The sequence below is a fragment of the Kryptolebias marmoratus genome, linkage group LG7, assembly GCF_001649575.2.
Source record: "Kryptolebias marmoratus isolate JLee-2015 linkage group LG7, ASM164957v2, whole genome shotgun sequence".
Taxonomy (NCBI): domain Eukaryota; kingdom Metazoa; phylum Chordata; class Actinopteri; order Cyprinodontiformes; family Rivulidae; genus Kryptolebias; species Kryptolebias marmoratus.
Window position 1 is genome coordinate 10,861,345 of NC_051436.1, and position 25,258 is coordinate 10,886,602.

General features: G+C 45.5%; 1 protein-coding gene across 1 annotated transcript in view; it reads left to right on the forward strand.

Annotated features, from left to right (window-relative positions):
- The window catches only part of si:ch73-335l21.1 (insulin receptor substrate 1-B), a 43,578-nt gene extending 20,432 nt beyond the window's left edge, over positions 1–23,146 (forward strand). The window contains exon 4 of the mRNA XM_017426245.3: positions 22,472–23,146. Coding sequence (XP_017281734.1) covers positions 22,472–22,479 — 8 coding nt within the window. The 3' untranslated portion in view covers positions 22,480–23,146. The remainder of the gene's footprint in view (positions 1–22,471) is intronic.
- Positions 23,147–25,258: the final 2,112 nt, after the last annotated feature.

The window sequence follows — 25,258 nt, forward strand, 5'->3', positions numbered from 1 at the left end:
ATATATATATATATATATATATATATATATATATAAAGAAAGATTCCCTCTTGATTGACTGATTTCCACCTGCTGGTGTGGGATACAAATGCAACTAGAAAGCTAAAAATACAATCACAGGCTTCTGGCGCTGGCAACTTGTTGGCATCGACGGCTCTATATGACACGAAACTATTGTCACATCCACTTGGAATGAAACTGATTCTCAGTGCCAACCAGGTGGAGATAAAAAAAAAACAAAAAAAACAAAACAAAATAAATAAAAAAAACAGCTCGACAGGCAGCTCAGTTTGCTCAAGTATAAGGCTGTGAAGCACTGCAACACTGGCGTGGTTAATTATCTCCACACCACTACTATTTTACAGATGGGTGACTGCGGGTCCTTGAGAGCTGCGCTAATTTAGCAAACCTCTCTCCAGTCAGGCACTCCTTTAGACAGTGAAGAGACTCCTCAGAGGGAAGTCCTCGTTGGGCTCGTTCCGCCTGTGTGTCGGGAGCAGAACCTGAAGGACGCGGGCTGCAGGGGACGGATCAGTCGGATTTATCTCCCGTCGTTGGGAAACTTTTGTTTTCATGTTGACGTAACAGAAGCAGCTACATGTCTCCGGTCTTCATGAACCAAGATGTTTTTGTTGAATTTAAAGGGACGTTTCACTCAAAGCGCTTGGGGCGGCAACCCACTCCCGCCTCGTTTTTCCGGTCAGAGTTACAATCCGTTTCTCCAACAAGGAGGACAACTTTTCCACAGAGTCCCATTTTTATAAAAACAGCCAGACTGCCTCTTTTGAAGCGACAGCCTTCGTGTGAGGCGGAGCTGCGTTCAGTCACGCCGTCAGGTTGTAAAACAGGAAGTGCGACGGGAGGCCCGAGTCTGGGAGCAGGTTTGCTTCATCCGTTCAGACGAGCGAAAGCAAAGACTTTAAAACATCAGATAAACTTCAGAAACCTCCAATCAGATCCAACGAAGAAACGCATCTCACCTGCTGACTTTTTACCCGTGAGGCCGACCGGGTCAAAGCCGTTTTACGTGCTGTCTAAAGTCGATTAACTGCAGCGACCATCTTGAATGGGGATTTGAGTTGTAGACGTTCCTCCAATAAACACTCGCTGAGGGTTCCTGTCGGTGACGCGTCATAGTTAAACTTTGTAGCGCTTCCTGAGCCCAAATAGTTGGTATTTATTTATTTTTCTGGTCTGTATCGACCCTGCAGCGAGCGCCGCATGTCTGAAACATTGATATAAACAGCCGATCGGACGTCATGGCGTTCCAATGGGGCCTTAAATGTCCTGTCTGGTCGTCTTACAGTTTCCGTCCTCACTTTTTCCTCCTTTTTTATTTTCACTATAAACCTGCTGTTGATGTTTGCTTTAATCCTGAAGTTTGCCTCGTTCTGTCAGACGTCACAAAGTCGTCTGATGGAGCTCTGGCTGCAGGTTCTTTATTTTAAGGCTCGTTTTTTTTTACACAACAAAGAGGAGAAGAAGGCGAGAATGAAACTGATTGAATACCAAGAGAGCTCCTCCGGATCCGTTGATACCATATGAAAGAAAATATTTTCCGTCCGACGCAGTTTGACGTGTTTGTTGCCCAGGTGACTGCCGGTGACGAAAAGTCTTTTCTCTCTTTAACGGCCCGTCTTCAACAGATTATTGCTTTTTTTATTATTATTATTATTTCCACTTCTCTTCTCCAAGACCTTGACCAGGTCGAGTTACTCACTTCCCACCACACGAGGTTTTAGAGTACACACACAAACACACACACACACACACCTGCTGCGTGATTCCGCTTGGTGTCATTTTTCCAACAGAAACAAACAAAAAAAAGGGAAGTTTTGTTTATGCCATAAATAAAGTGTGACTTTGGGAGTATTCGTATTCGGTCTGGAGCTCGTCACGTGAAGCGGACGGACCGACCGATGGGTGGCGCGACACGAAACCGCGACCCCCGCTGAGCATCTCTGACATCATCACACTTCGACCATTAACTCCTTCTTTAAGTTTTAAACTATCCCTAATTTCTTTATCCTTTATCCTTGGCTTCCTTGCTGCCAGCCTACAGTTAAAAAAATAGAAGGTCTTCCAGCCCAGAACTGAAATTTAGTGAGTTTGTTCAAACGATTGAGCAGCTTCTTGTAAACTTGGCCATTTTTGCGCAACAATCCAACAGGTCTTATATTTACCTATCTTTACCTTGTTGGGGGAGCCATATTGTCCTTTGGTGGAGGTAAATATAAGAAACGTCCCTGGGCCGTCTGCATCCTAAAGGGGCTGGACTGGACGGAGATCTGGTGACCGTGGAGGCCATTGAGACTCCTCGGACCTGACAACGTGTCTCCCATTTTGTCCAGTTTTGGTGAGCCTGTGTGAGCTGTGGCCTCAGGTTCCAGGTCTCAGCTGCCAGGCGAGGCACCCGGTGCGGTCTGTAGTCTGCAGACCTTTTTATTAGAACGGGGGGTTATTTGTGCTGCTCGTACCTGTCTGCCCGTTCTCCTCTGACCGCTCACTGGATATTTCCTCTCATTTTTGGACCGTTAATATCTCAGCAGTTCCTGAAACACTCAGACCGGCCCGTCTGACACCAACAACCACGACCCCTTCAGAGTCACTCAAACCTCCTTTCTTCCTCATTCTGATGCTGTTTGAACTTCATGCCATCTGATTGGCTGATTAGCTCGTTGTGATAACAAGCAGTTGAGCAGTTGTACCTAATAAAGCGGCCGGTGAGTGGATATCCTTACATCTGGTGTTTGAAGGACCAATATAGACCAAATCATCAGACCAAATCTGCTATTTCCGTTTGGGACTTGCCGCCGTGACGCACTTGGAGTTTTGCTTTCAGGCGAAACTGAGACGTAAAAAGCCATACAAAGAGGTTTTATCAGATCGGGAGAGATTCCCTTCTTAAATTTTTCAAAGAGTTTTTTTTTTTTTTTTTTGTCAGCGTTTAAGCTTGAATAAATGCCTAACATTCCTTGAAATCGCGTGGCCTTTCATGCCGAAGGTTGTGAACAAAGATCATCTTTCTGTGTTGAGTTCTGTTCATTTTTGCTCCGATCTCGAAAGATAACGTCAGGTCTTTCTTAAAATCCGTCCAGTGGTTCATGAGATATTTTGCTAACACACACACATACAGTTGCACGATTGCCCCCACTTTCGTGGCGGCGGGCTGTAATTAGGTGTTTTCCTTTCACTCCATATGGGTTCCACTCCCAAACAGAAGACATTTCTGGATCCGGCGTTAGCCTCTTTTCAGCAACGACTCCTAATTTCCATCATCCGCAAAAATACCCCGAAAACTTGGCGCAAGTTGTGTAAACGACGAAAGCGCTATGGACAACGTTGGCCCTGTGTTGTTGCTGTTTTTTAAACTTATGGGGATTCTCCTGAGACTTCAGGAAGAGAGTAGAAGAACTGCTCTGGATGCCGGAATTGTTGCGCGGAGTAAGACGGCTGTTATCTGCCAGAGATTTCAGGCTTTACAGCGCCTTCAGCTGGGGGACAGACAGCATAAACATTGCAGGGTAAGATAACGCTGTTGTTTATATTCCTACCGTTCGCTCTTTATGCTTGTATCTGGTCACACCCACGACCAATGAGTGAACAGGAGCTAAGCTTGCACCGCCCACAAAGCAGGGCCGGCCCGGCTGGCCCTACTCCGAAGCAGGGCCGACCTCGAAAAATGCCGGTGGAAACGCGCGCAAAGCAAGCCGAGTAGAGTGGAGCCGGGACCTTTAGAGCCCATGGAAAAGGGGCATTTGACTGCCCTGGCTCTCCAGCCTTCAGACACACAAGAACTGAGTGGGCCGGGGGGGTCTGGGGGGCCCCGGGGGACGCAGATTGTGCCGGCAGCTTGGCCAGTCGCAGAGGCGCCGCTGGACCGGCGAAACATGCGCCCGTTTAAAAAAAACCCTCCATTCAGCTTGTCACTGGACTTGACAGAAGAGCTCTCGAACGCCACACCTGCGCATGCTTTGCTCCTCGCTTCAAAGCTCTTTAGTAACGTTTGTTTTGTTTGTTTTTTCAAGATTTGTTTGCTTTACACACACTCATAAATCACACACTCTCATAGGTGTCCTAATGAGACCAGCTATTTAAAAAAAACATCATCAAAGAGACTTTTAAAGTAGCGGGAATCGGTCCAAGAACAAAAAAAAAAACAGCTGAACTAGTGTCCAAAGTGTCCTTCAGTCCCACAAACACCTACTTCCTGTTTTGCTCTGAACTCTTCGGCTCGTTCGGGCCGAGACAAAAAACCCCTCTGCCTCTTTTCTCCTCCCTCCATCTTCCTGCCTTTTCATCTCCTCCCAGCGGACTTTTTGTTTGCCCTCTCCTTTCATTCTGACAGTCGTCGCGTTTTTCTTTTTTCCCACACTCACAGTCGCGTCCTGAGGACTTGTCAGAGCCGTGCGTTCGAATGAATGAACGATCGAATGAATGATTGAGTGAGTGAATACATGAGGCTGAGCGTCAGAACTCACAGGGTGGGATTCGAACTCCTTGATCCGGGACGACCTGCAGGGAACCGTCACGCTTTAAACGTTTGGTTTGTAGGTTTGTCGTCTCGTTGAGTTCAGTCCAAAGAGGTTCTTTGTTACGGGTTTGGAAGTGGGGTTCGGTGGGATGGCTCCGAACAACAACTGTCTCACCTGTTCCGGATGGCTCTGTAAACGACCTCGGTTTGGAGAAACAGAGTCTAATTCTGACCGGATGGACGAGCTAACGGCTAGTCCAAGCAGGCCGCGGTTAAAGTGGACTGCAGCCATTTTAAAACAACCTTTACGTTGGCGTCATTGCTGCAACTTAAACATCAGCTTAAACATCTTGACATTTTGCCATAATAATGCAGAATTAATGGTCATTATTTTGTTTGTTTTTGATCATGTTTGCATGAACCACAATGAAAATGTTGATTTTTCTAGCTATTTTAGGACGACGTCTCGATTCTGGTCCCACTCAGACTAATCGTTAGCTCAAGGGTGAGTAACAGTTATTACCAGAAGGTCATTTTTAATTAATTTAGTTAATCTAAAGTGATTGAAGAGCCCATTATCAAACCGACAGGCCCGGCTCATTACCTCCATCTGTCATGGAAAACATCAGATCGTCGACGTAAAGACGCAGTGAGAAAAAAGCGCCTTTGTTAAATGATTGCTTGGTAAAAAATATACTTTAAGTATGCAACTTTCTGTTTGTTTTTTGCTTATTTGTAGTCAGAAAAGGTGTGCAGTGTTGTTGACACGCTTGGTTGAGATTCAATCATCCTTTTTTTTAACTTCTTTAAGCATCAAATCCAGTTATTTTCTGTCAGATCAACCGTTCAGCCTTTCAAAGGTAAGTTTTTGCACATTTTGGTCAAACAGTCAGCACCCTCTGCTCCAAACTAGCACATAAAAAGCCCTATGTGACCTTTAATGTTAGTACAAATCCAGACTTCTGTTGGTTTATTTTAAGTTGTCTGAAGTCGATAAGCGGCAGATTGAATTCCCCTCCAGCCGTATCATCAGTCCGGTCAAAATCAAACTCTTATTTCTCCAAACTGAAGTCATCCAAAAGTCTATCCACGACAGGTAAGATATTAAATGCTCCCGACTTCTCCGCAGAACCCCACTTCAGAAGAGCTGCGCAGTACTGTTAAAGTAAACAAGCCGTGGCTTATCTTTAGGCGTGTAAGAGGGTATTAATTAAACTATTTCCAGCTTGGTGTTTGTTGGCTGGATTAGAGCGGCTTGTCTCCAACAGAAAGAGTTTTCAAAATGTCGACGTCGTTCATCTTTTATTCTGCAAGAGGAGAAACGTCGATTTATTGCAAACATGCAGGTTTTTTTTTTTTTTTTTTTTTTCCTTCTGCTAACCTGATGGTGCTGCAAGTCGAACAGTTCGGGTTTCGCATCGACGCGCGAGACTTTTATTTACAGTTTTCGGTGCATCCTCAGTGTGTGTGTGTGTTTGCCGGGCGGCGGGCCAGCTCGGTGTGTGAGTGCGATCCTGGCTACAGAGCGTCGATTGTGTGCTGTGGTATGGGATGTATGCCGGGGCTCCGAGTGTGTCGGGCCGCTGCCTTAAAGAACGCCGTTGCCACCCACCAACCCACTGGGGTTACTGAGTGCACAAGAGGAAGAGGAGGAGGAGGAGGAGGAGGGAGCGCTTCCCTCCTTTCACACACACTCATTCTTATTTGCGTCCCTCCCTCCTTGTACATTCTCACAGGAAAGCGTTTGAGCCCTTTTTTTTTTTTTTTTTTAAGTTTATTGAGCTTTTGTGCACGTTTTCGTCCTTTATTATCTCTCCTTGAGCCATAAAAATGCCCCCCTTTCCCCCCCCACCTCCCTCCACTTCTCCTCCTCAAGCACAAATGGTCCGACAGATTCTTCACGTCCTCATGTCGCCACCTCGTCCCAGCCGCGATCTGTGTGCGTCCGCGGCCTTGGCTCCGCTCAAACGCTGCTCGTCTAACTGGGTTTGTCCGTAAAGAGCTTAGCGCCGGTGGGCGCCGGGGACCGTTAAGCAGATTACCGCTCTGCTAACGAGCCACTTCTCACGCGTTCCGTCCCGCTAAGGTCTGCGGCGTAGCCCGTGGTGACGGTAGATCTCTGCGTCGACCACCTGAGCAGCGTCAGAAGGGCGGCCGCTCGGGGCGACGAGAGGAGGTCAGGGTTGATCCGAGGGTCGGATGAAGCGCTGACAGGGTCGAGTTATTCTCACAGGAACCTCGTTTTTTTTTTTGTTGTTTTTTTAATCGTTTCCACCCGCTTGGGCTTCCCCCATCCTGAGCAGACAGTTTGAATCGGGTCCAGTTAAGCCAATTTTAACTAGACGGCCCGTTTTAAGTGCCCGCTGGGCTCGGTTTTGGAAAGCGCAGATGGCCGCACGCCGCCTTATTATTTCTGACAAATGGTCCTGACAGCCAGGATAATGGTCCCAGAAAGTCGTACAGTCAGAACGACACCTTCGGCTTGTAGCTCTTATTCAAGATCTTTGGGTGTTTTATGGTGTGTCAAACACAACCGGGCCTGACCCGGACTTTTATTTAGCTTTTGAAACTAGCAAAAATCCGCGTCTTTAACAGAATTTTAGCAAATACTCTGAACCTTCTGCTTGTTCTTGGAGACCAGAGTTCGACCAGTATGGGTTTCCAATCCTTAGAAATCAGTTCAACCAACAGACGACCAAAAGGCACCATTTTTACCAACATGTATATTCCATTTAACAAAAGAATAAAAATATGACTTGAACTGTTACGTGTTTAACAAAATCTACAAAGAACTTAAGAAGAAACCTCCCTTTAGTTAACCCTCCAGCTGCCAAGTATTATCAAAGTATTTTTAGGCTTAGATACAGTTTATATTTTAGCATCAGCTCTAAATCACTTTGTTACTGTTGAATTCCACACTATAATGCATAAAATGTAATAACCTGTTGATTCAAACAGCATAAAAAAATAAGGAAAATCTGTAACCTGTTGGCTTAACTTTGAATTCAAAGCTTGGAGATCTTCCTACGTGTATCCGCTTTCAAAACTACGGTTTCAAAATGGCTGCGCTGGCCCCCTCTCCTTTTGATTGTTGTCTCCTTTGACCATCTGGGTCGATCTGCGGTCTCTCCAGAACCAACAATATCCACCAAGACGGGAAACTCGCCCTCTATGGGGTTCAAACTACGGCTCACGTGAATTTATCCGTGTTCTGCAGGCCGATGGTACATTTGGTCAACCCAACCGACTCTTGATGGACCTGTTGTCCACACCTGGTTTAGATGATCAGGATGACCGAAGAAGAATGAGGAGAATGTGGGTTTGATCACAATTATCATCATCGCCGCACGATTAACCAACAATATCGCACATCACAAGTTTTTCTACGACTGTGCAGCTCGACTTAAGACCTTCAATTCAGAACAACATGCAGCAAATGTTAACACGAGAGTCTGAATGAACGGTTACAGTTATGGGTGTCTAACCTTTAGAGATCGATAATATTAAGCATTTTTAACTCGTTTTGACTCGTTCTGCCTTAGTAGATGTTATCCGTGACCAGTTTGTCTTGAGAAAAGAGACCTAATCAGGCAAAACAGGTGATAGGTCAACATTCAAAATCATCAAAATATATATATATAAAAAAAAGTACAGCATCTTCTCTTCATTTATGAAGATTCTGATTTTTTGTGTGTAATTTTAATAAGAACTGAGGTGGACAGATTAGTCTTTGAGAAATCACAGATTGAACTGACACCGGAAACCTTAAAGCACTTGAAGGAGGCGCTTCGTTGAAACGGATGGCTTTTAACTAAAGACGCAAAGGAAAGAAGTTTCCTTCAGTTGTTTGCGTTTTTTTTTTTTTATTATTATTAGAATCCGAGCCTTTGATTGGTTTTTAGCTCAGAGTAGTAACGCAATCAGGAAACCTCTTAAAAGGAAGATGGTAAAACGCAGATTTTATTCTGCTGTTTTAGCTGTCTGCTTCGGCCACACGTTGCACGGAAAGTTCAAACTGTATTTTTCAGCAGGGAGAGCAGAGAAGTCATCTTCTGACTTCATCTTGGATTGCTCAACTCCGGCCGCCTGCAGAGAAAGTATAAGGGGAAACACGTACAGTCACTCCTCGGTTGTGTAATTCTGACACGAGCGGGGTGAACGCACTCTGCTGCTCTTTTCTGCAGCAAGTCGAGCCGCCAGAAAAAAAAAAAAAAAAGTCGAGTTACTGGTTCTAATTTCAGAGAAACGAGCAAATGACATTACAGAGCGTGAGTGACGGCGCGTTTAAACGAGTGGGAAACTTCCCCGGTACTGGTACCAAAGAGAGGGAACAAATGCCAAACCCCCATCGCCACCCTGACGAGTTACGCAAGGCGAACTCGTCAGGACAGAGATGTTTGCTCATTGCTGCCGTTATTGGCACGAGAGCGGTCATTAACCTTTAGAGCGCTGCCTCACCTGAGCGTCACCTCAGCGTCAGCACCGCAGCTGGGCCGAACAGCTTCCTGTGCTTTACACGTTTAGGGTTTTTTGGTCTTTAATTGTCCAAACCACAGCGTAAAGCTGTTTTTTTTTTTTTACAGTATATGTGTGTGTTGCACCGACAGCTGGCCACATCTGTTTTCTGATCTGAATCAGGTCTCTTTGTTGTGTATTTTATCAATGGTTGCTTTATATCGTTGAAGTTTTTTTTTTTTTTAAACAAACAAAACACCCAAATATTACTGGGCGACAACGAGGCAGAGGGTTTTATGTAGTCCAAAAGTGCAGTAAGGATTAATGACATAATTGTATCAATCGGCCCATTACAGCATTTGTCTCTCTGGTGGGGTGTTTTTACAAGCCTGGACCTGTTCAGCGAATGACTCTGAATGAGATCGTGTTTGCCTTTAAATTGTTGCCATTTTCCACTCGTTTTCTGTCCAGTCCTTGGACCTGACCGTGAAAGCATATTGTGCAGTATGTGCTCAAAAAAGTGGCCGAGTTGGAGACAAAATTAGAAAAGTCAGAGCTAAAAAAACAACAATAAAAACGAACGCCATCTGAAACCTGTGAATTCATGAAACAGGAAAAATCATGCAAAGACCTGAGAAATGTATCCCTGCATGACAAGTCTTTAGCTAATAGGTCTTTAAGAATCATCTTTTTAGGTGCTAAAATACTATTTATGTCTGTTAAAGTGCTACTTTAAATTCAGCAGAATAAATCGGAGCTAACCATGTCTTAGTGACAGACGAATGGCGACAAAGATGCTAGCTAGCAGGTTAAACGCCTTCAGAAGGCCTGAGGAGTTATTATTATAAATAATAAAAAAAATTGTATTTGTCAAAATATGTTTCTGATAAGTTTCATAAATGAACTAAATAAATTGGAACAAATTATATGTTTGCTACAGGCTGCTAGAAATAACATTACTAGCTAACACGTTACTAGCTAAAGTGGCTAGTAACTGTAAATACCTTCAAAATGCCCCAAAAATTACTCTTAAAATTACTCATATTGGATATACATATATAATGTTTTTTATGTGTTCAATAAATTCAGCTTAAACTGGAACAAGTTGTGTTTTTGTTACATGCTGCTAGTAACAACTAGCTAGCAAGCCACTAGCTAAAGTTGCTAGGGACTCTAAATAGTTTTTGAAGACTAGGGGCATTTATACTTTTAAATCACGAATGAATAAAAGTAAAAGTAGTGTGTTAAACTATGGTATTTCTTTTAGTATTTTTCAGAAATTCAGCTAAATTTGAACAAATTGTATCTGTGATAGGCTGCTAGTAACAACATTATTAGTTTAGCGACTAAAAGCACCTTCAAACTTTTCTTTCAGACTACTTATGGATAAAAAAAATTATAAATTCTTTAAAATAAATTATTAATTCAACTAAAATGGGATCAATTTGTGTCTTTGAGTCAAACTGCTGGTATAAAAGTTACTAGCTAGCAACGTGCTAACCTGTTAGCTAGCTAGTAGGTTAGCTAAGTAAAAGCTAAGCAGCCGATTTAAAATTCTTTCTTTAAGATTCTTTTTTGTCACTTTACTACTTCATGTTTTGAATTTAGGAGCCTTGTTTTTGTCTGAATGATTCGTATGTCAGTATAAAGTGTCCTGAAAAAAAAGATCTTCTGAAAATGAGTGAAAAGACAGCAAACGTTTTGAAAGTAAAACTTCAGAAACCCCGGAGAGCTACTTATCAAGGTCGCTTTATAAATCAAATCAAATCTGACTCTTTGGAAGCAAAATCTAAAGAAATGAGGGATGACTCAAACATTTAGCATAACACTTTATTCAAATTTGGATCTTATATAAGCTGCATTAGATTTAAATCTATTTCAATCCAAAGGGGAATATTTAAACTGTAATTGGCAGGAGAAAATAAATACAGTGAATTCAGCAGCTCAGCTAAGTGAAAACTCCGTGAACGTTTATCTACATGGCTGTACAGAGAACACTGTGCATCTGAACTGTAATTATCTTGTACGCCGGAGATCATTGGGTACCCATCTCACACACACACACACCCCTCCACAGCCGTCAACACAATGTTCTCCTCCACTGCAGGCGTCACAACATCTAAGTGGAGCCTTACAAGCGTCAAATTGGCAGTGGAGAGGAAATGAAATGCACTTAACTGTGTTGTTTACTCATTTAGTCATAGCTGGTCAGGAACAGAACAAGTAGAAATGGCTTCTAGGAGAGATGGGCAGCCAGGAAAGAGAAGTTAAAAGAAAAAATAGAGATGATTGAGAAGCGGCGTTGGTTTTTTTTTTCCTGTCCCTGGACGGCCTGTTTACCGCTCCTCGATTCACCGCTAATGAAATCGTTTCTATTCATGACCGGTCGTCATCCAGGGGGAAGCTAAGTGGAAACGCGTCGACGGCTTTTAAACGGTCGCCGCGCCGAGCGCGTTCCACCCATGCGTCACCGCTTTCGTCACCCGACAGCTGGTGTCTTCCTGCCGCGTGTCCGGGCGAGTTAGTGACGCTGTGTTGCTTTCTGCCGTGAGGAGCCGGACAGTGGGGCGGCGGGTGGGATGGGAGGGGGGGGGTTCGGAGTTCAGAATACGAATACGAATCATCGCCACCTGTTCAGGACACCGGCGATGGCGTCATGCTGCTGTTTTTTTAACACGACAGATGAAAAGGCTACCCTGAGGTCTCTGATTACCGTGGTGATCTTGCAGGGAGCACGGGGTCACGCCGTCGGGTCACCTGACTTGTGCAGCCAGGTGTCTTTGAGAAAGCTACAGCACACTCTGCCCTGACGTATAGTCTCTAGAGAAGCGCCAATCTGCAGTTTTTGTAAAGCTCTGAATTGCCGATTACGATTTTGTCCGTATAATTTTCATACGCCCGTCGTATGCCGTTACGTTACGGCGCCGTTTGTGGACAGTTTCTTGTCTGAGCTCTGAATGGATGACCCTTTTTAAAATAGGAATGTCAAACAGTGCAGCTGGACACTTCGTGTTCAAAACCTCATCTGTGCTCCAACTCTAGGTACATGTAGACAGGATTGTTGTGTGAGGGAATCTATGTTGTTACTTTTGATTACTCTGACAGTTCACTGACGGGCGTATTGTGTGCCGTTGGCGGTAGTCTTGGTTTTTATTGTTTGCGTGTGATCGTGTGTTCATTGTAAAAAGATTCTTAGTAAAATAAAACTCGTTTGAGCGTTATATTTCGCTGACTATTTAACCCTCTCAAGGCAGGTAATGCAACAACATATCTGATTTTTCCTGTTACTAAAACTTAATTTGAGCCTGAGAGGGTTAAAAACAAAGTGCTCTTGTCGACTGGACGGAGAGAATAAAATGCAGCCAAGACAGATTTACCTCTGTAAGGTAGATTACGCCGTCTTAACCTTTGCTCACAAGGTGAGCAGGGCTTTGTCCACTGTGATGACGGCGTTGCCCTCGTCTGTCGTGGCAACAAAGAAGCTGAGCCAAAAGCCAAAGATCTCGATTTACTGCTTCGTCTAAGTTCCGATCTTCACCTCTAAACGTGAAGACAGTGGATCTTAACCAAAAGAACGAGATCCTGGATACAAGCAGCTGAAGTTATGTCTCCGTTGGGCAGCCGGGCTCAGCCTTACAGATAAGGTGAGGAGCTCCATCATCCGGGGGGAGCTCGGACGACAGCCTTCGCATCGAAAGGAGTCTGAGCTGAGGTGGTTCAGGCGTCTGATTAGGGGGTCTTCTGGAGGTTCTTTGGGCATTTCGTACTGGCAGGAGGCAGACCCAGAACCCTTTAGAGGGCTTATAGCCCCTCTGACCTGGTCCCCTCCTGGACCTGTTGCCATTGCGAGACAACCATAGATAAATGGATGGATGGATGGATGGATGGATGGATGGATGGATGTTAATAGCACAAATTAGCTTCTTAGCCAAGGTGTGGGAAATGTCTAATAATAATAATAACAACAGGTGCTTTTACAGTCAAGCTAAAAGTCAGACTATTTCAGTTCTATTTCAGATCTGTACAATCCTAATCAAAGTAAGACTGAACGAATCTAAGGTTTAAGACTTAAGTGGTGGGAGGAAGAAACTAGTTTAAAAGCCTAAAAGTAGAACGGCGTCGAAGAGGATCCTTTGTTTCCCCGTGGAGACGAGAAGAAGGGGCCCATGTGTCTTCCACCGGAGCCTCCTTGAAGGGTCGGAGATAAATATTTGCCGTGCACGGTGGCCAAGTCTGCCCCGCAGTCTGACAAACAACATCCCACACACACAGACGTTCTTCCACACCTTTGTGGGTGCCAGCAGAGTCGGTCGGTGTGCAGTCCGGTTCTCCTCTTCAACGTGGACCAACAGTTTTAAAGCAGCATGTCGTCCTTTTCAATCAAGAGTCTCTCCTTGTCACTGGCGCCGGGTGCGGCTGGAAGGAAACGGGGGGGTCTCTCTCTCGAATATTGGGGCTTTCAAGAGCCGCCACCCCCCTCCTTGAGATCATTCTTGCCCTGATTTATTTTGAGACGATTTTATGGAAACCGAAACCAAAGGAAGGCCTCGACAGTGTGAAGCAGCAGGGGCGTCTTCTGTTAATAATTACAACAATTCATCACATGAACACACACACACACACACACACACACACACTGAGGCGCTTTAAAAGACAGGCCAGGAAAGGACTTCCAAAAACCACGTGGTGAGATCGGCATATCAAAGCGGGTTTCACCCGATTCGGCTCCTCGCCCCGTCCGCCGCTCAGAAGATCCAAAGGTTTGCGAGCCGTCTGCTCGTCCTGACGCTGCACATTCCACGCAGTCAGATAAAAAAAAAAAAAAGAGAAGAGTAGAAGGAAGGTCAATTCAGGTTAGCGAGCAAAATAGAAACTTGCATTTGTATTATTTACACCCTGGTGAGGAGAAGATGGACGCTTTTAGTCAGTCCTGGAGATGGTTTTCCTGCTTCTGTCAGGAGACGAAGCATCAGAGCAGATTCAGGTTTTCACCAAAAGGGTGATTTAAGGACAAGTGACTCTTTATTTGTCAGCTTCATCTCATCTGATACAGCAAATATGTCAGGAAGCATTCGTCCTTTTTGAATAGGAAGACACGCAACCCCGGTGTTAGAACGGCGTGGGTCGTTAAGTTGTTCATTTCCTCTAAAGGTCTTCATGCAAATCATTCTACAAGGATCTAAAGCAGCAGCCGGGAACAATTTAGGAAGACTTTGTTTATATAATTAGTTATATATACCCAGAGTAGTAAACGTTTGGTGCTTTTGGACCAGTTCGCAGTCCTTACGACCAATTTGAGGTACTACTACTTCAAATTAGACCCTGAAATCTGTAAAACTGACTCTTTTACAGCCGTTTCTGACCACTTCTAGTTGTCCTCATGACCTCAGAGAATCCTCAGAACACCCAGTTTTCTGTCTGGTGTCAAACCTCACCTTTTATTTCAGATCTTCAGTATATTACAAACCCCCTAGTTGTAAGTCTACCTTTCTTTTTACGACTTTGGACTTGTCTGAAAAGGTTCTCTTTTTTTTTACTCTGATGAGGCGCAGACCAAAGGAGTCTGAACAGCAGCGCCGTCGCTCAGCTGCTCCTGTCCAACGGCGCAGCAACAGCGTCTTGTGTTTCGTTTTCGAGCGTCTGTGTCAGAGATCCAGGGCGAGCCGACCTTCGGGCGAGGCGGCGCTCTGAAGCCGAGAGAGCGCCCACCTGCTGATCCCATATCACCTCACTGAAGACGACACCTTAGTTCGCACGCGCGTGCGTGTGTGTCGACGTGTTTAGCATCGTCAGCGTTTGTAGAAAGTTGCCAAACTGGCGCAGCAACACTGGGACAGAGATAAATCACTGATTGGAATCAGCAGACACTGAAAGCATGTGAGGGCGGGGAGGCGCAGGAACGAATCGGGTTGTATTTCCCCAAAGAGCCTCGGGTCCTGTTGGCTTCACCCCGACGTGTCCCGTCCAGGGACGTCTCGAGGGACGGGGCGTCCCGTTACAGCTTTCGGATACCGATTTCACTTTATGACTGAACTTTCAGGCTCAGCTCTCAGAATCTCACAGATTTTTTTTTTTTTTTTTTTTTTCAAACTGAACGCTTAGTGTCTTTTCTTAGCTTTGGATGCTGCAGCCCGATCTGTTTGGAAAGATAAATAAAAGGTTTTATTGGCTCTCAGAAACCTATTGCACTCTTATCTTTGGTGTTTTGGTCAAAGGTTAAGATGCAGCTTGTTCAGGCAGTGAGTCAGGAGTTGGTTGCTCTCGTCACGAAGCCTGATCCTGTAATTGTATCTGACGCTGTTTGAGATGGTTATCCAGGAGCTCCTTCTCTTATATTGCAGATTTTTGTTGTTGTTGTTGCTGTCCTCTCACCGCACACGGCCCAGATGACCAGCAAGAAAAAGGCCGACCCGTTTGCCTGACCGGCCAAAGAACTGCTTATTTAGGTTTTGTTCAAGGGCAGGCCGATCTAAAAATACTCCGATTTGAAGCGGACGGCGTTCTCATGCAGATATTTCCCCCCCCCCCTCCCATGACTCTGCTGTCCCGTTCAGCTCCTCTGTGGGCCGGATCTCGCCCACTCAGGCGGTCCCTTTATCTCGCTGCGTAACGACAACTACCCGGAGCCTTCAGCCGGTTCAGTTTTCACTTGATTAATTTGCAATAAAAAAAAAAAAGACAAATCAAACATTACCGACACGATGAAGTGCGTTGCTCTCAGCTGTTACCACACCAGATTATAGCTCAGTATCTGTAAAAATTCACCAAGTTATGAGTTTGCTAAAGTTGACTCTCAGTGGCAGCCATCTTTGAATTTGAGCGGATTTCCGTTGTGTCGATCTGCTGCCTGAGAATTCAAGCAGGCGGATCCAATCGCAGAATCACTGATGGCCTTTTGGTCGGCTCAGGTGGAAGCAGAAAGGCAATGAGAACCTAAGCTGGTTAACAAAAGCTGCTAAAAATGAGGGAGTTTATTAACTGTTTATTTTTTAGCTGGTATTTTTTGGGGTTTACCACAGGGCGGGCTGCTCTCTCCAGGTTGGGAGTGAGGTGCTGCAACAAGGAGAGGAGTTTCAGTATCTCAGGGTTTACTTCACAAGTGAGGGAAGAATGGAGCAAGAGATCGACAGGCGGATCGGTGCAGCTTCTGCAGTATTGTGTACTCTGTACCAGTCCGTCGTGGTGAAGAGGGAGCTGAGCTGGAAGGCAAAACTTTATTTACCAAGCGGTCTACGTTCCTACCCTCACCTTTGGTCAGGAACTTTGGGTCGAGACCAAAAGAACGAGATCTTGGATAAGGGAGTGTCCTCTACAGAGTAGCTGGGTTCTCCCTTAGAGACGGGGGGAGAAGTTTGGTTATCTGGGAAGGAGTCGGAGTAGAGCCGCTGCTCCTCCACATCGAGAGGAGCCAGCTGAGGTGGTTCGAGCATCTGGTAAGACCCTAGGGAAGACCCGGGACACGCTGGCGAGACGATGTCTCTCGGCTGGACTGGGAACGCCTTGGAATCCTCCTGGAAGAGGTGAAGAGGTGGCTGTGGAAAGGGATGTCTTTACTTCCTGCCTCCCCCACGTCCCCGACCCTGGAACAAGCGATCGTAGATGGATGGATGGGTTTTTACTACAGAGTTGTAGCCGGTTTCATGGCTCGGTTGTTCCCGCCTTCGTTCCCTTACACATGGACTTGTTGAATGACCGTCTTTTAATTTGTTATGTGTTACAGTTCCTGTGTCGTGCTTTGGTCCGCTCTCATAACCGATGATAAGAAGAGAAACTCTTAACTGGTCCATTTGGGCGTAATTGTGTTGTCAGCTGTCCGCACAGAAGCTTAATACGGTTTAATATAGATCCAGTTACAGGTGTTGCCTGCGAGCTCAAAATACTGCTCTGTAACTGGGACCTGTTTTATTTATGTGCGCCCATGTGGGGGGGGGGAGGATAGAGAAGGCCCAGTTCTAGCAGGCGCTATAAAACCGCCGGTAAACAGACTCTTTGACACTTTCCTGGTTGAAAAGCTCGCAGCATTAGCTGGAGTAGCTTGTAAAAATATGATTGACAGCAGCAGAGCGAGAGCTGGAAACAGAGTGGGTTCACTCGGTGTCTTTCAGCGTTAAACAGTCGGCCACGCAGCGTCGAGCAGGCAGATATAGACCAGGAGAATGTGAGAGGATGTCCAAAAAAAAAAAAACGTGGCGTTTTCACTCAGCTTTAACAAGGATGTTTTTTAAAAAAAGAGAAGCTTTCAAAAGAGTGCTGAAGTATTTTAAACACCAATCAGCTTCAGTGTCATTCTGTCAATCAAATGAGCTTTTGTTGAGGTCCAGCTCGGGGGAATGACTGACGCGTCAGTTTGGAGCCAAAATCTTATTTTATCTGACTGAATTATGGGAACGTTTTCTACGTCCCTCAAAAGACGGCTCGTATTCTGATATGGCGCCGTCCGTCTGTGGACGGGTTCTTGTCCGAGCTCTAAACTGATAACCCTTTAATGTAGGAATGTCAAACTGCACAGCCTCGTCTGGGCCCTAACTCTGCAGCCATGTAAAGGTGTTAGATGTCAAACTACACGGCCGGACACCTCATGGGGTTGAGGATGATCCCTATTGGTTTCAAGGTCACAGGCTCAAAGTCACAAGCGACCCCTTTGTGAAAACCTTTTCCGAGCTCTAACTGCAACCGTGTAACGCAGGAACGTCGAACTGCACAGCCGGACACCTCCTGGGGTCAAGGGTGATCCCTATTGATTTCAAGGTCACGGGGCCAAACACCAAGGTCACAGGTGACCCCCTTCTGTGAAAGCCTCATCTTGGCTCTAACTTTGCAGCTGTGTAACGTATGAAATTAGTTAATGTCAAACTGCTCAGCTGGACGTCTCGTGTCGAGGATGATCCCCATTGATTTCAAGGTCACGGCTGAAAACCTTGCCTGTGCTCCAGTTCGAGACTCGTATTCAGGATTGTCGTGACTCAGGCTTTGACCTGAACTGCAGACTTTCAAACGAGTCTGTCCTCAACCAAGGCGTCGTATGAGATGGACTTCAGTATTTACGGTCCTTTGTTTATGGGTCCATTTTGTAATAATGTGGACAGTTTCTCGGCCTGAGTTACAGCTGGTCAGATTGAAGAAACTCTCAGACATTTTTTTAAAAATGATGATCCTTTTTGCATTCATAGGATTTCTTATTAAATTTTGAACATTAAAGTGCAACAGAGGCCGTTTCTCTCACAGCAGAATTGTGTTTAGTGTTGTTGTTTTTTCTCACCCAACCACAGCTGATGTGTTTATAGTGCATTTATTCCAAGCAGATAAAAGTTACAGGCTGCAATCAGATACCGTGAACTATCTTAAGTACCAGAGTGGCCTTCGCTGAATAAATATTGCTCCTTGGTTCATTTATATTTGACAGTATTCTCGCTCCCTCTTATCTCTGACCTCTGGACTCTTTTACTTGTGCTGTATAGTTTCTTCAGCGACTCTGGCGCCACTTTTCCCACAATCTCAACTACTTGGGGACATGTAGCAGATGACACCTTGGGGGAAAAAACCCAAAGTACTCGCATACATCGGTCCCATTCTATCTTTGGTTTTTTTGCGTATTTTGTTTAATAAACCGTTTCCGGGCAGCATATTGGAGCTTCTTTTTTGATTCGTAACGGTCTAATCCGTGGCACATCGACCGCCGCTGGTACACAAGCTCCCTCTAGAGGTTCGTCTATTACGGTTTTGCGTTTTCCTACACAGGTGGTTCTGTTCGTATGGACCTTTGGACTGAAAAGGGACATGTGTTGGACATGTGAAAGGGGTCCTACAGATCCAGAGAACATGTTTACGTCAAACAGGCCTCAGTTTGACAGAAGCGGAAACATAGCTGACAGTTTTCAGAGTTGTAATAGGTTGTCGGTACTCCTGATGTCGTTGCTCGCAGTGAGACAATCCTTTAAATGGACTGTGGTATAAAAAGGCCCATTTATGTTCTGCAGAATCAAAGGTCTTCCAAGGTGAAAACGTTCGAGAACCACTGATTGAAATCTTTGTGATTGGTTTTAAAAAAGGATTTGAACACACTGATTCTGAGCAGAAAGTGTGTCTGATCCACTTTAACCACAGGAAGATCACGTTTCGGGTTGAAAGACCTCACCTGGGAGAACGCTTTTAACTGAATTGCGGCACTAAGAACATGGTAAGCCTGGAGTCCGCCGCGGGGATCAGCAAAACTGCGAAACCAGCAGCTGAAGCGAAGCGCTCGTACCTTCGGAGAGGAGTTGTTTTTTTTATTTTTTTTTTTTGGGTGGAGTATCACTCGGACCGAGAGGTCATCCTCAGATGTACCGGCTTCATGACTAACAAACAAGTCAGACGCTGTGGTCATGGGTGCAGAACGTATCTGCACAGCTGGCAGACTTTCCGGCGTCTCTGGAAGAAATGCGATGTGGCAACACGGGAGCTGCTGGGTCCCTGGACCAGGTTTCGTCCTCCAGCTGTCTCCACGCTGGATCTCGGCTTGGCCTGGACCCGTGTGGCCTCCTGCAGGAGAGACGCTTTAATGAAGTCAACAGATAAGCTGATAACAAAGAGCTTAGTCAAATATTATATAAGAGTTTATGTATTTGTTGCCTCCGCCAAAGAGGTCATGTTTTCGGTAGCGTCTGTCTGTCTGTCTGTCTGTCTGTCTGTCTGTGGACAAGATTACTCAAAGTTATGAACGGATTTTTATGAAATGTTCAGGAAACGTCAAACATGGTCCAAGGACCAAGAGATTTAAATATTGGTGGTGATCAGGTCAAAGGTCAAGGTCACAGATCAGCCCATGCTCCAACTCTGCACCTGTATAACACGAATGTTAAACTCCACAGCTGGACTCCTCATGGGGCATGGGTGATCACTGTTGATTTCAAGGTGACAGGGTCAAAGTTCAAGGTCACAGATGACAAGTTTTAAGTGGCGAAAGCCTTCTAAACTGCTAGAGAGAGCAAATGCTGTAAGTGTGCGATCATGTAACGGAGGAAAACGAAACTGCACAGCTGGACACCTCTTAGGTCAAGGGTGATCACCATTGATTTCAAGGTCATGGGGTCAAAGGTCAACCTCACAGGTGACCCCTTTGTTAAAAACTTGTCTCTGCTCCAACATGTGACCCTTTTGTTTCCGATTGTTGGTTTGTTTGTCTATCAGCAAAGATCAGGTAAAAACTAAAGAACAGATTTGGAGGAAATGTTCAGGAAGTGCTGAGGTTGAAAAAAAAAAACAATGGATTAAATTATGGTTCTGATCCAGATTATGATCCAGATCAAACTGTTTTTTAATCCAGCTGTGGTCACAGTGGAGGTTTGCGCTCTCTGAGTGCTTCTAGTTACCATTGTTTTAATTTCTTTGTCACAGTTCAGGTTAACCGTGCTGCTGACAGTCATTTTTAAAGTTCATGACCTGTGTGGTCTTGGAATCACTGATCCGGACGCTGCTGTCTGCAGATTTCCAGTGACAGGAAGAGAAAACTCGGCGTATTTCGTCTCCTGGTCATCTCCAGTTTGGCGATGTACCAAACTGGAATCGGCCTCCTGCGTCTGTCGAACCACCTGGTTAATTTCTAAACGGACCCGTTTGCCCTTTCTGCGCCGAGCGACTCGCAGGTAGTCTCCAAGTCTGAGGGAGCGCTCGCACGAAGGCGTCTCAGATTGCAGGTCTGGAACCCACGCAGTGTTTTGCCCGAACGCAAACCACAAATTACCGCACTCGAAATGAGAGGGACACTTTCTGCCCGGAGTCCTCGGAGACGCTCATTTGGCGATGAACAGCGCCGGCGTATCTATTAATTTTACTCTCGAAGCCGTCGCCATTCCTGCTCGTTTTTCTTTTTTTTTTTTCCGGCTCCACAAACGTCAGCTCCCAGCGATTCCCGACATCGCCGGTGTTTAGCTCTGTTCCGCACCGTTTCATTTGGGAGCTGATGATGGAGTATAATGTCTCAAGTGTGAATCTGCTTCCATTTATTTCTTCTTTTTTTTTTTTTTTTTACAGCTATAATATAATTTAAGAGTGGACAGAATGACTCAGTCCATGTTGCTCAGTCCGGCCCTGTGTCTTGTGGGAGCTGCGGCGGCGTGAAAATGACAGACTGACACACTCGATTTACGAGCGAAGAACGAGGGAGGCTGTCGTCTTTTTTTATTTCTTTTTTTTCCTTTAAGCCAGACGTGATTGAGACATCACAGACCCAGACTCCTCTGACGACACACACACACCAACAGGCCTGATTTAAAACAGTCTGCGCTGCGAGAGAAACCGCCTGCTGTCACCATCGGGGTCATTATTATATCGATCTGGCTGCAGGCGGCGAAAAACGATTCAAGGAAACGAAGAGGGATCGATAGACGGGGCTCCCAGGGAGAAAAACGAGAAGCTGATATCTGATTAGTGTGGCGAGGAGAGGAAACGTTTAATTAGGCGTCGCCGCGTCGAGCTTTTCTCGTCTGAGCTGCAGAAGGGTCAGCATTAGGTGACGCTCGTCCTCGTGATTATATCATCTTGTGTGTGTGTGTGTGTGTGTGTGTGTGTGTATGTGTGTGGGGCAGAGCAACCGATCCCGTCTCCTCTGGAGTTCCACGGCTCGTCGTTTTCCGAGTTCGGCGCAGTTGGAAAAATAAAAAAAAAATGGGGACGGACGGATGGTTCGGTTCGGTTCGAGGCCGGCTGCCGTCTGTTCCGAGAGAGAAGGGGGGCTAAATATAGCTCACAGCGCCGGAGGGAAAAAACTGGGGTGGGGTGGGGGTGGGGGGTATAAATATAGAGCACCCTTGTGCAATTAGAGAGTTGAGCAGTTCTGGGAAACTTTTAGGCCAAAAGAGACGAGGAACTCTCCCCTAAAGCCTGATCTCTTTAGGAGCTTTTTTTTTTTTTTTCTTTTTAAATGTTTGCTTAGAAAGAAAGAAAAAAAAAAAAGAGAAAAAGGGCCGCCTGAGTTTTTTAGGCGTGAGTCATGGCGTCTAACAGAAACAAACCCGGAGTTTAAAGAGCAGCCTCTCGTCGTCCTGATCCGGCGGTTCAGACGGCAGAAAAAAGGTGGTTCTCCTTTATGGAACGCTTTCCGTCAGGAGGTTAAACATAGAGTTCGGGGGTTAGGGTCCAACCCGGACCGGGGGGGGGAAACAAACTCGGGTCCGTTTTAAAACGGACCAAATGTGTCAGGTGTGAATATTAAAACAAATAAAACCAGAGGTCATAAAATCTGGTTTTCCGTGCTGCAACCCAACCAGAACCAGCCGTCCGTGTTCGTGACAGCCGGCGTCCTTGCCGTCGTCATTCCCAGCTCGGCCCGTTTATCTCTCTCTTCCCGGTTGAATCTTTATCCGGTTTGTTTTGTAAATCCTTGCTGTGCGTTTTGGGGTCACCATGAGCCAGAACCGATAAGCCGCCTCTTGATTGTACTTCCCCTGATAAGACAGACACCATATGTCATAATATTTATTCTCTTTAACATTTATTGATTATTCCGAATCTAACCGTTTAACCGTTTCCTGTCTCTGTGTTTTTGTTTCCTCTCTCCTTCAGAGTGCTGATGTCCGTGGGTCGTCCTCGTGGAGACAATCCGGTACCGCTTCAACGCTCCACCGTTTTTTTTTTTTTTGTTGTTGTTTGTTTGTTTTTGTGACAACCAATCGCATCATGAGAGCAGCTGGAGCGGACGCAGCCCCGAAGCACTTTGACAGAAACTGATGGAAACCCTTTTTTTAAAAAAAAAAAAAAAATTTCTTTCTGATCGGATCGGACCATCAAGGATGTGTGCCAACTGACACGCTTTAAAAACGCTACTGGCTGCTCTCAGTCCTTCGGCGAAAGCCATTCACAGGACGGTACTAAAAGAGTTTGTGAACCTTTAATTACGAACGGCGCTAATGTGCTTGACTGGTTTAAAAACAAAAAAAAAAAAGAGAGAGAGAGAGAAAATATATAAAAATCTGTAAAAGTGCCTCATGTTCAGATTGTAACTGTTTTACCGAGATCTAACCGGAGCTTCCGGTTTCCTTTTTGTGTTTTAATTTCATGTATTTACAAACGAAACGACAGCCGATGAAGATGGGTAGTTTTTGTTTCTGTTTTTTTCTCACCGCTGCGTTCATGTCGTACAGAAATAACCGGCTTTAAATGTGAAATTAAGGCTCCGCATCGAACGGATCGCAGTTCTGTTAAACGGCTTCAAAATAAAAGAGCTGAATTATTTTAAAATCGCTATCCCAGTGATTTCAGACTCCCTCATATTGAAGTCCTCGAAGTGGTTTCATTGCTGCCGATAAGGTCGTTTGGAGTCTGTAAATCACAAAAAATCTAATTTATTGATTTGAGTTCTTTGAGAACGGTCCTTTGGCGACTTCAGATGAAGTTAACGAACAGAACTGTTTGTAGAGCTAAGCTTCCTGTCGACACGTTTCTGGAAACGGCTTTTATTTTTGGTTGGAACAGACTAAAAAAGTTTTAAAGTTTAAAAACTTTTTAAAAACTTGACAAACGGAGGGTTCCAGCCCGTTTGTGGAAACCACAACAACAATGGAGCCGTTTTTACCGTTTCATTCTGATCCCGTCTCTGTTAAATATCCACCGTCTGCTGAAAAAGTTAATATTAAAACAAAAAAAAAGGTAAATTATGTCAGAAAAACTAGAAGCTACAGTCGTTTCGGGAGCAGCTTTGGTCAAAGCGAAGACTTTTCCGTCTCTGGGTTTTTGATGTTGTTAATGTGGATTTTACCGCCACCTGGTGGTGCGGCAGGGGAACTTCAGCCTTTTTGTTAAATTTGCCACCAAAGAAAATTACGAATAAAGGAAAAAAATTAAGTATTTGTTTAATAAAACATCTAAAGAGTAACGTAGAAGGGGCCTCAGTTGGAATTTATGAGGTCTTCATACAGTTAAGCTAAGATTCAACCACGATGTTGACGGGAAAAAATTCCAGTTTGAGTCGGAAACTTGAAATCAGGATCGATCCGGGGCGAAATGAACGCAGCACTTTATGCTAACATTAGATAGACGGTACTAGCTGTTTGTCTGCTAGCCTCCCTTTCTGCTGTAAGAAATATTAGCAAAGCTGCTGTTAGCTCAGTTCTCGTTAAAACGTTTTCTCCCCCGACTTTTCTCAGCGTTTACTTTTTTTTTTTTTTTTTCCCCTCTCAGCGAGCTGTAGTCTGAAGTATTAAAAATCCGCAGGCTTGAAACCGAACGGCACTCGCGGCAGGCTGCGGAGTGGCTTGCCTGGCTCAAAGCCGGCTGGATCCTGTTGACACGTTAGGCTCCAGCGCCGGGTCGTGAACTCGCCGGCGCGCCAGCGCCGGATCCCCAGAATAGAGCCAAGCGAGATGCCGTCAGAGCTGTGAGCTCCAGACGCTCCCTAAACCTCCAACTCAGGATGCTGAAAAAACAAAACAAAAAAACAAACGGTACAAACCACTGGGGGACAGGGACCCCCGTCGATAGCCATGCTAATGCTAGCGCCTGACAAAGCTAACTAGCTTATTGAGTTTTTGTGTTTGAACTGAACAAACGAAAGTGCTTTAGGTGTAAATCCTTCGTTAAGACTCCTCGTTTCTGTCCGCTCCTCTCTGGCTCTTACTTTAATCTTCTCTATGCATAAGCACTTAAGTGCCTGCCCCGATTTTCTCTCTCTCTGCCCCACTTTAGCACTAACACCGTCGTCTTAGCAGAGTATACTAAAATGTTTGGTGAAATAACTTGTTTGGTGTGGCAGCGATCGATCAGATCGACTCGACGGACAGTTCCGCCGAGCTGTCCTCCGCGGCTCTCGAGTCGGGAAGCATCTTTTTTTTTTGTTTAGTTTTTTACCCCACAATCAGGGCGTCCGTTGTCTCCTGCGCCGCCTCGCCAAGTCGGCCCGTGCGAGTCCTTTCAGACAAAGGTCACGGTGGAAACGTGCGCACGCTTCAACCTCGAGTCGGCTCGTGACTTCTTTTTTTTTACCGGAGGATTAAAGCGAAGCGCGTGAAAAGAAAAAGAAAAAATGGCCACGGCGGAAAGCAGAACACAAGTTCGATGTTTAAAAAGTTGTCGCCTGTTTTCTTGCCATAAACTCGGCTCACGTGTCTGCCCGTCCGTCCGCCTGCCATCCGTCCGCCCGTCTTCGCTCAGGAACGTCCTCGCTCCGGTCTCCTGTGGTCAGCTGTGTTACGAGCAGGTTGGGATCCCGGTTTGCTCCTAATAACGGCCTCTGACTCAGAGGTGAGAGCAAGACGATCGAGCCGGACGCGAGTCCGAAGGCGCGGACTGTCCTGCAGGTGTGGACTGTCCGAAGGCGCGGACTGTGAAGGCGCGGACTGTCCGAAGGCGTGGACT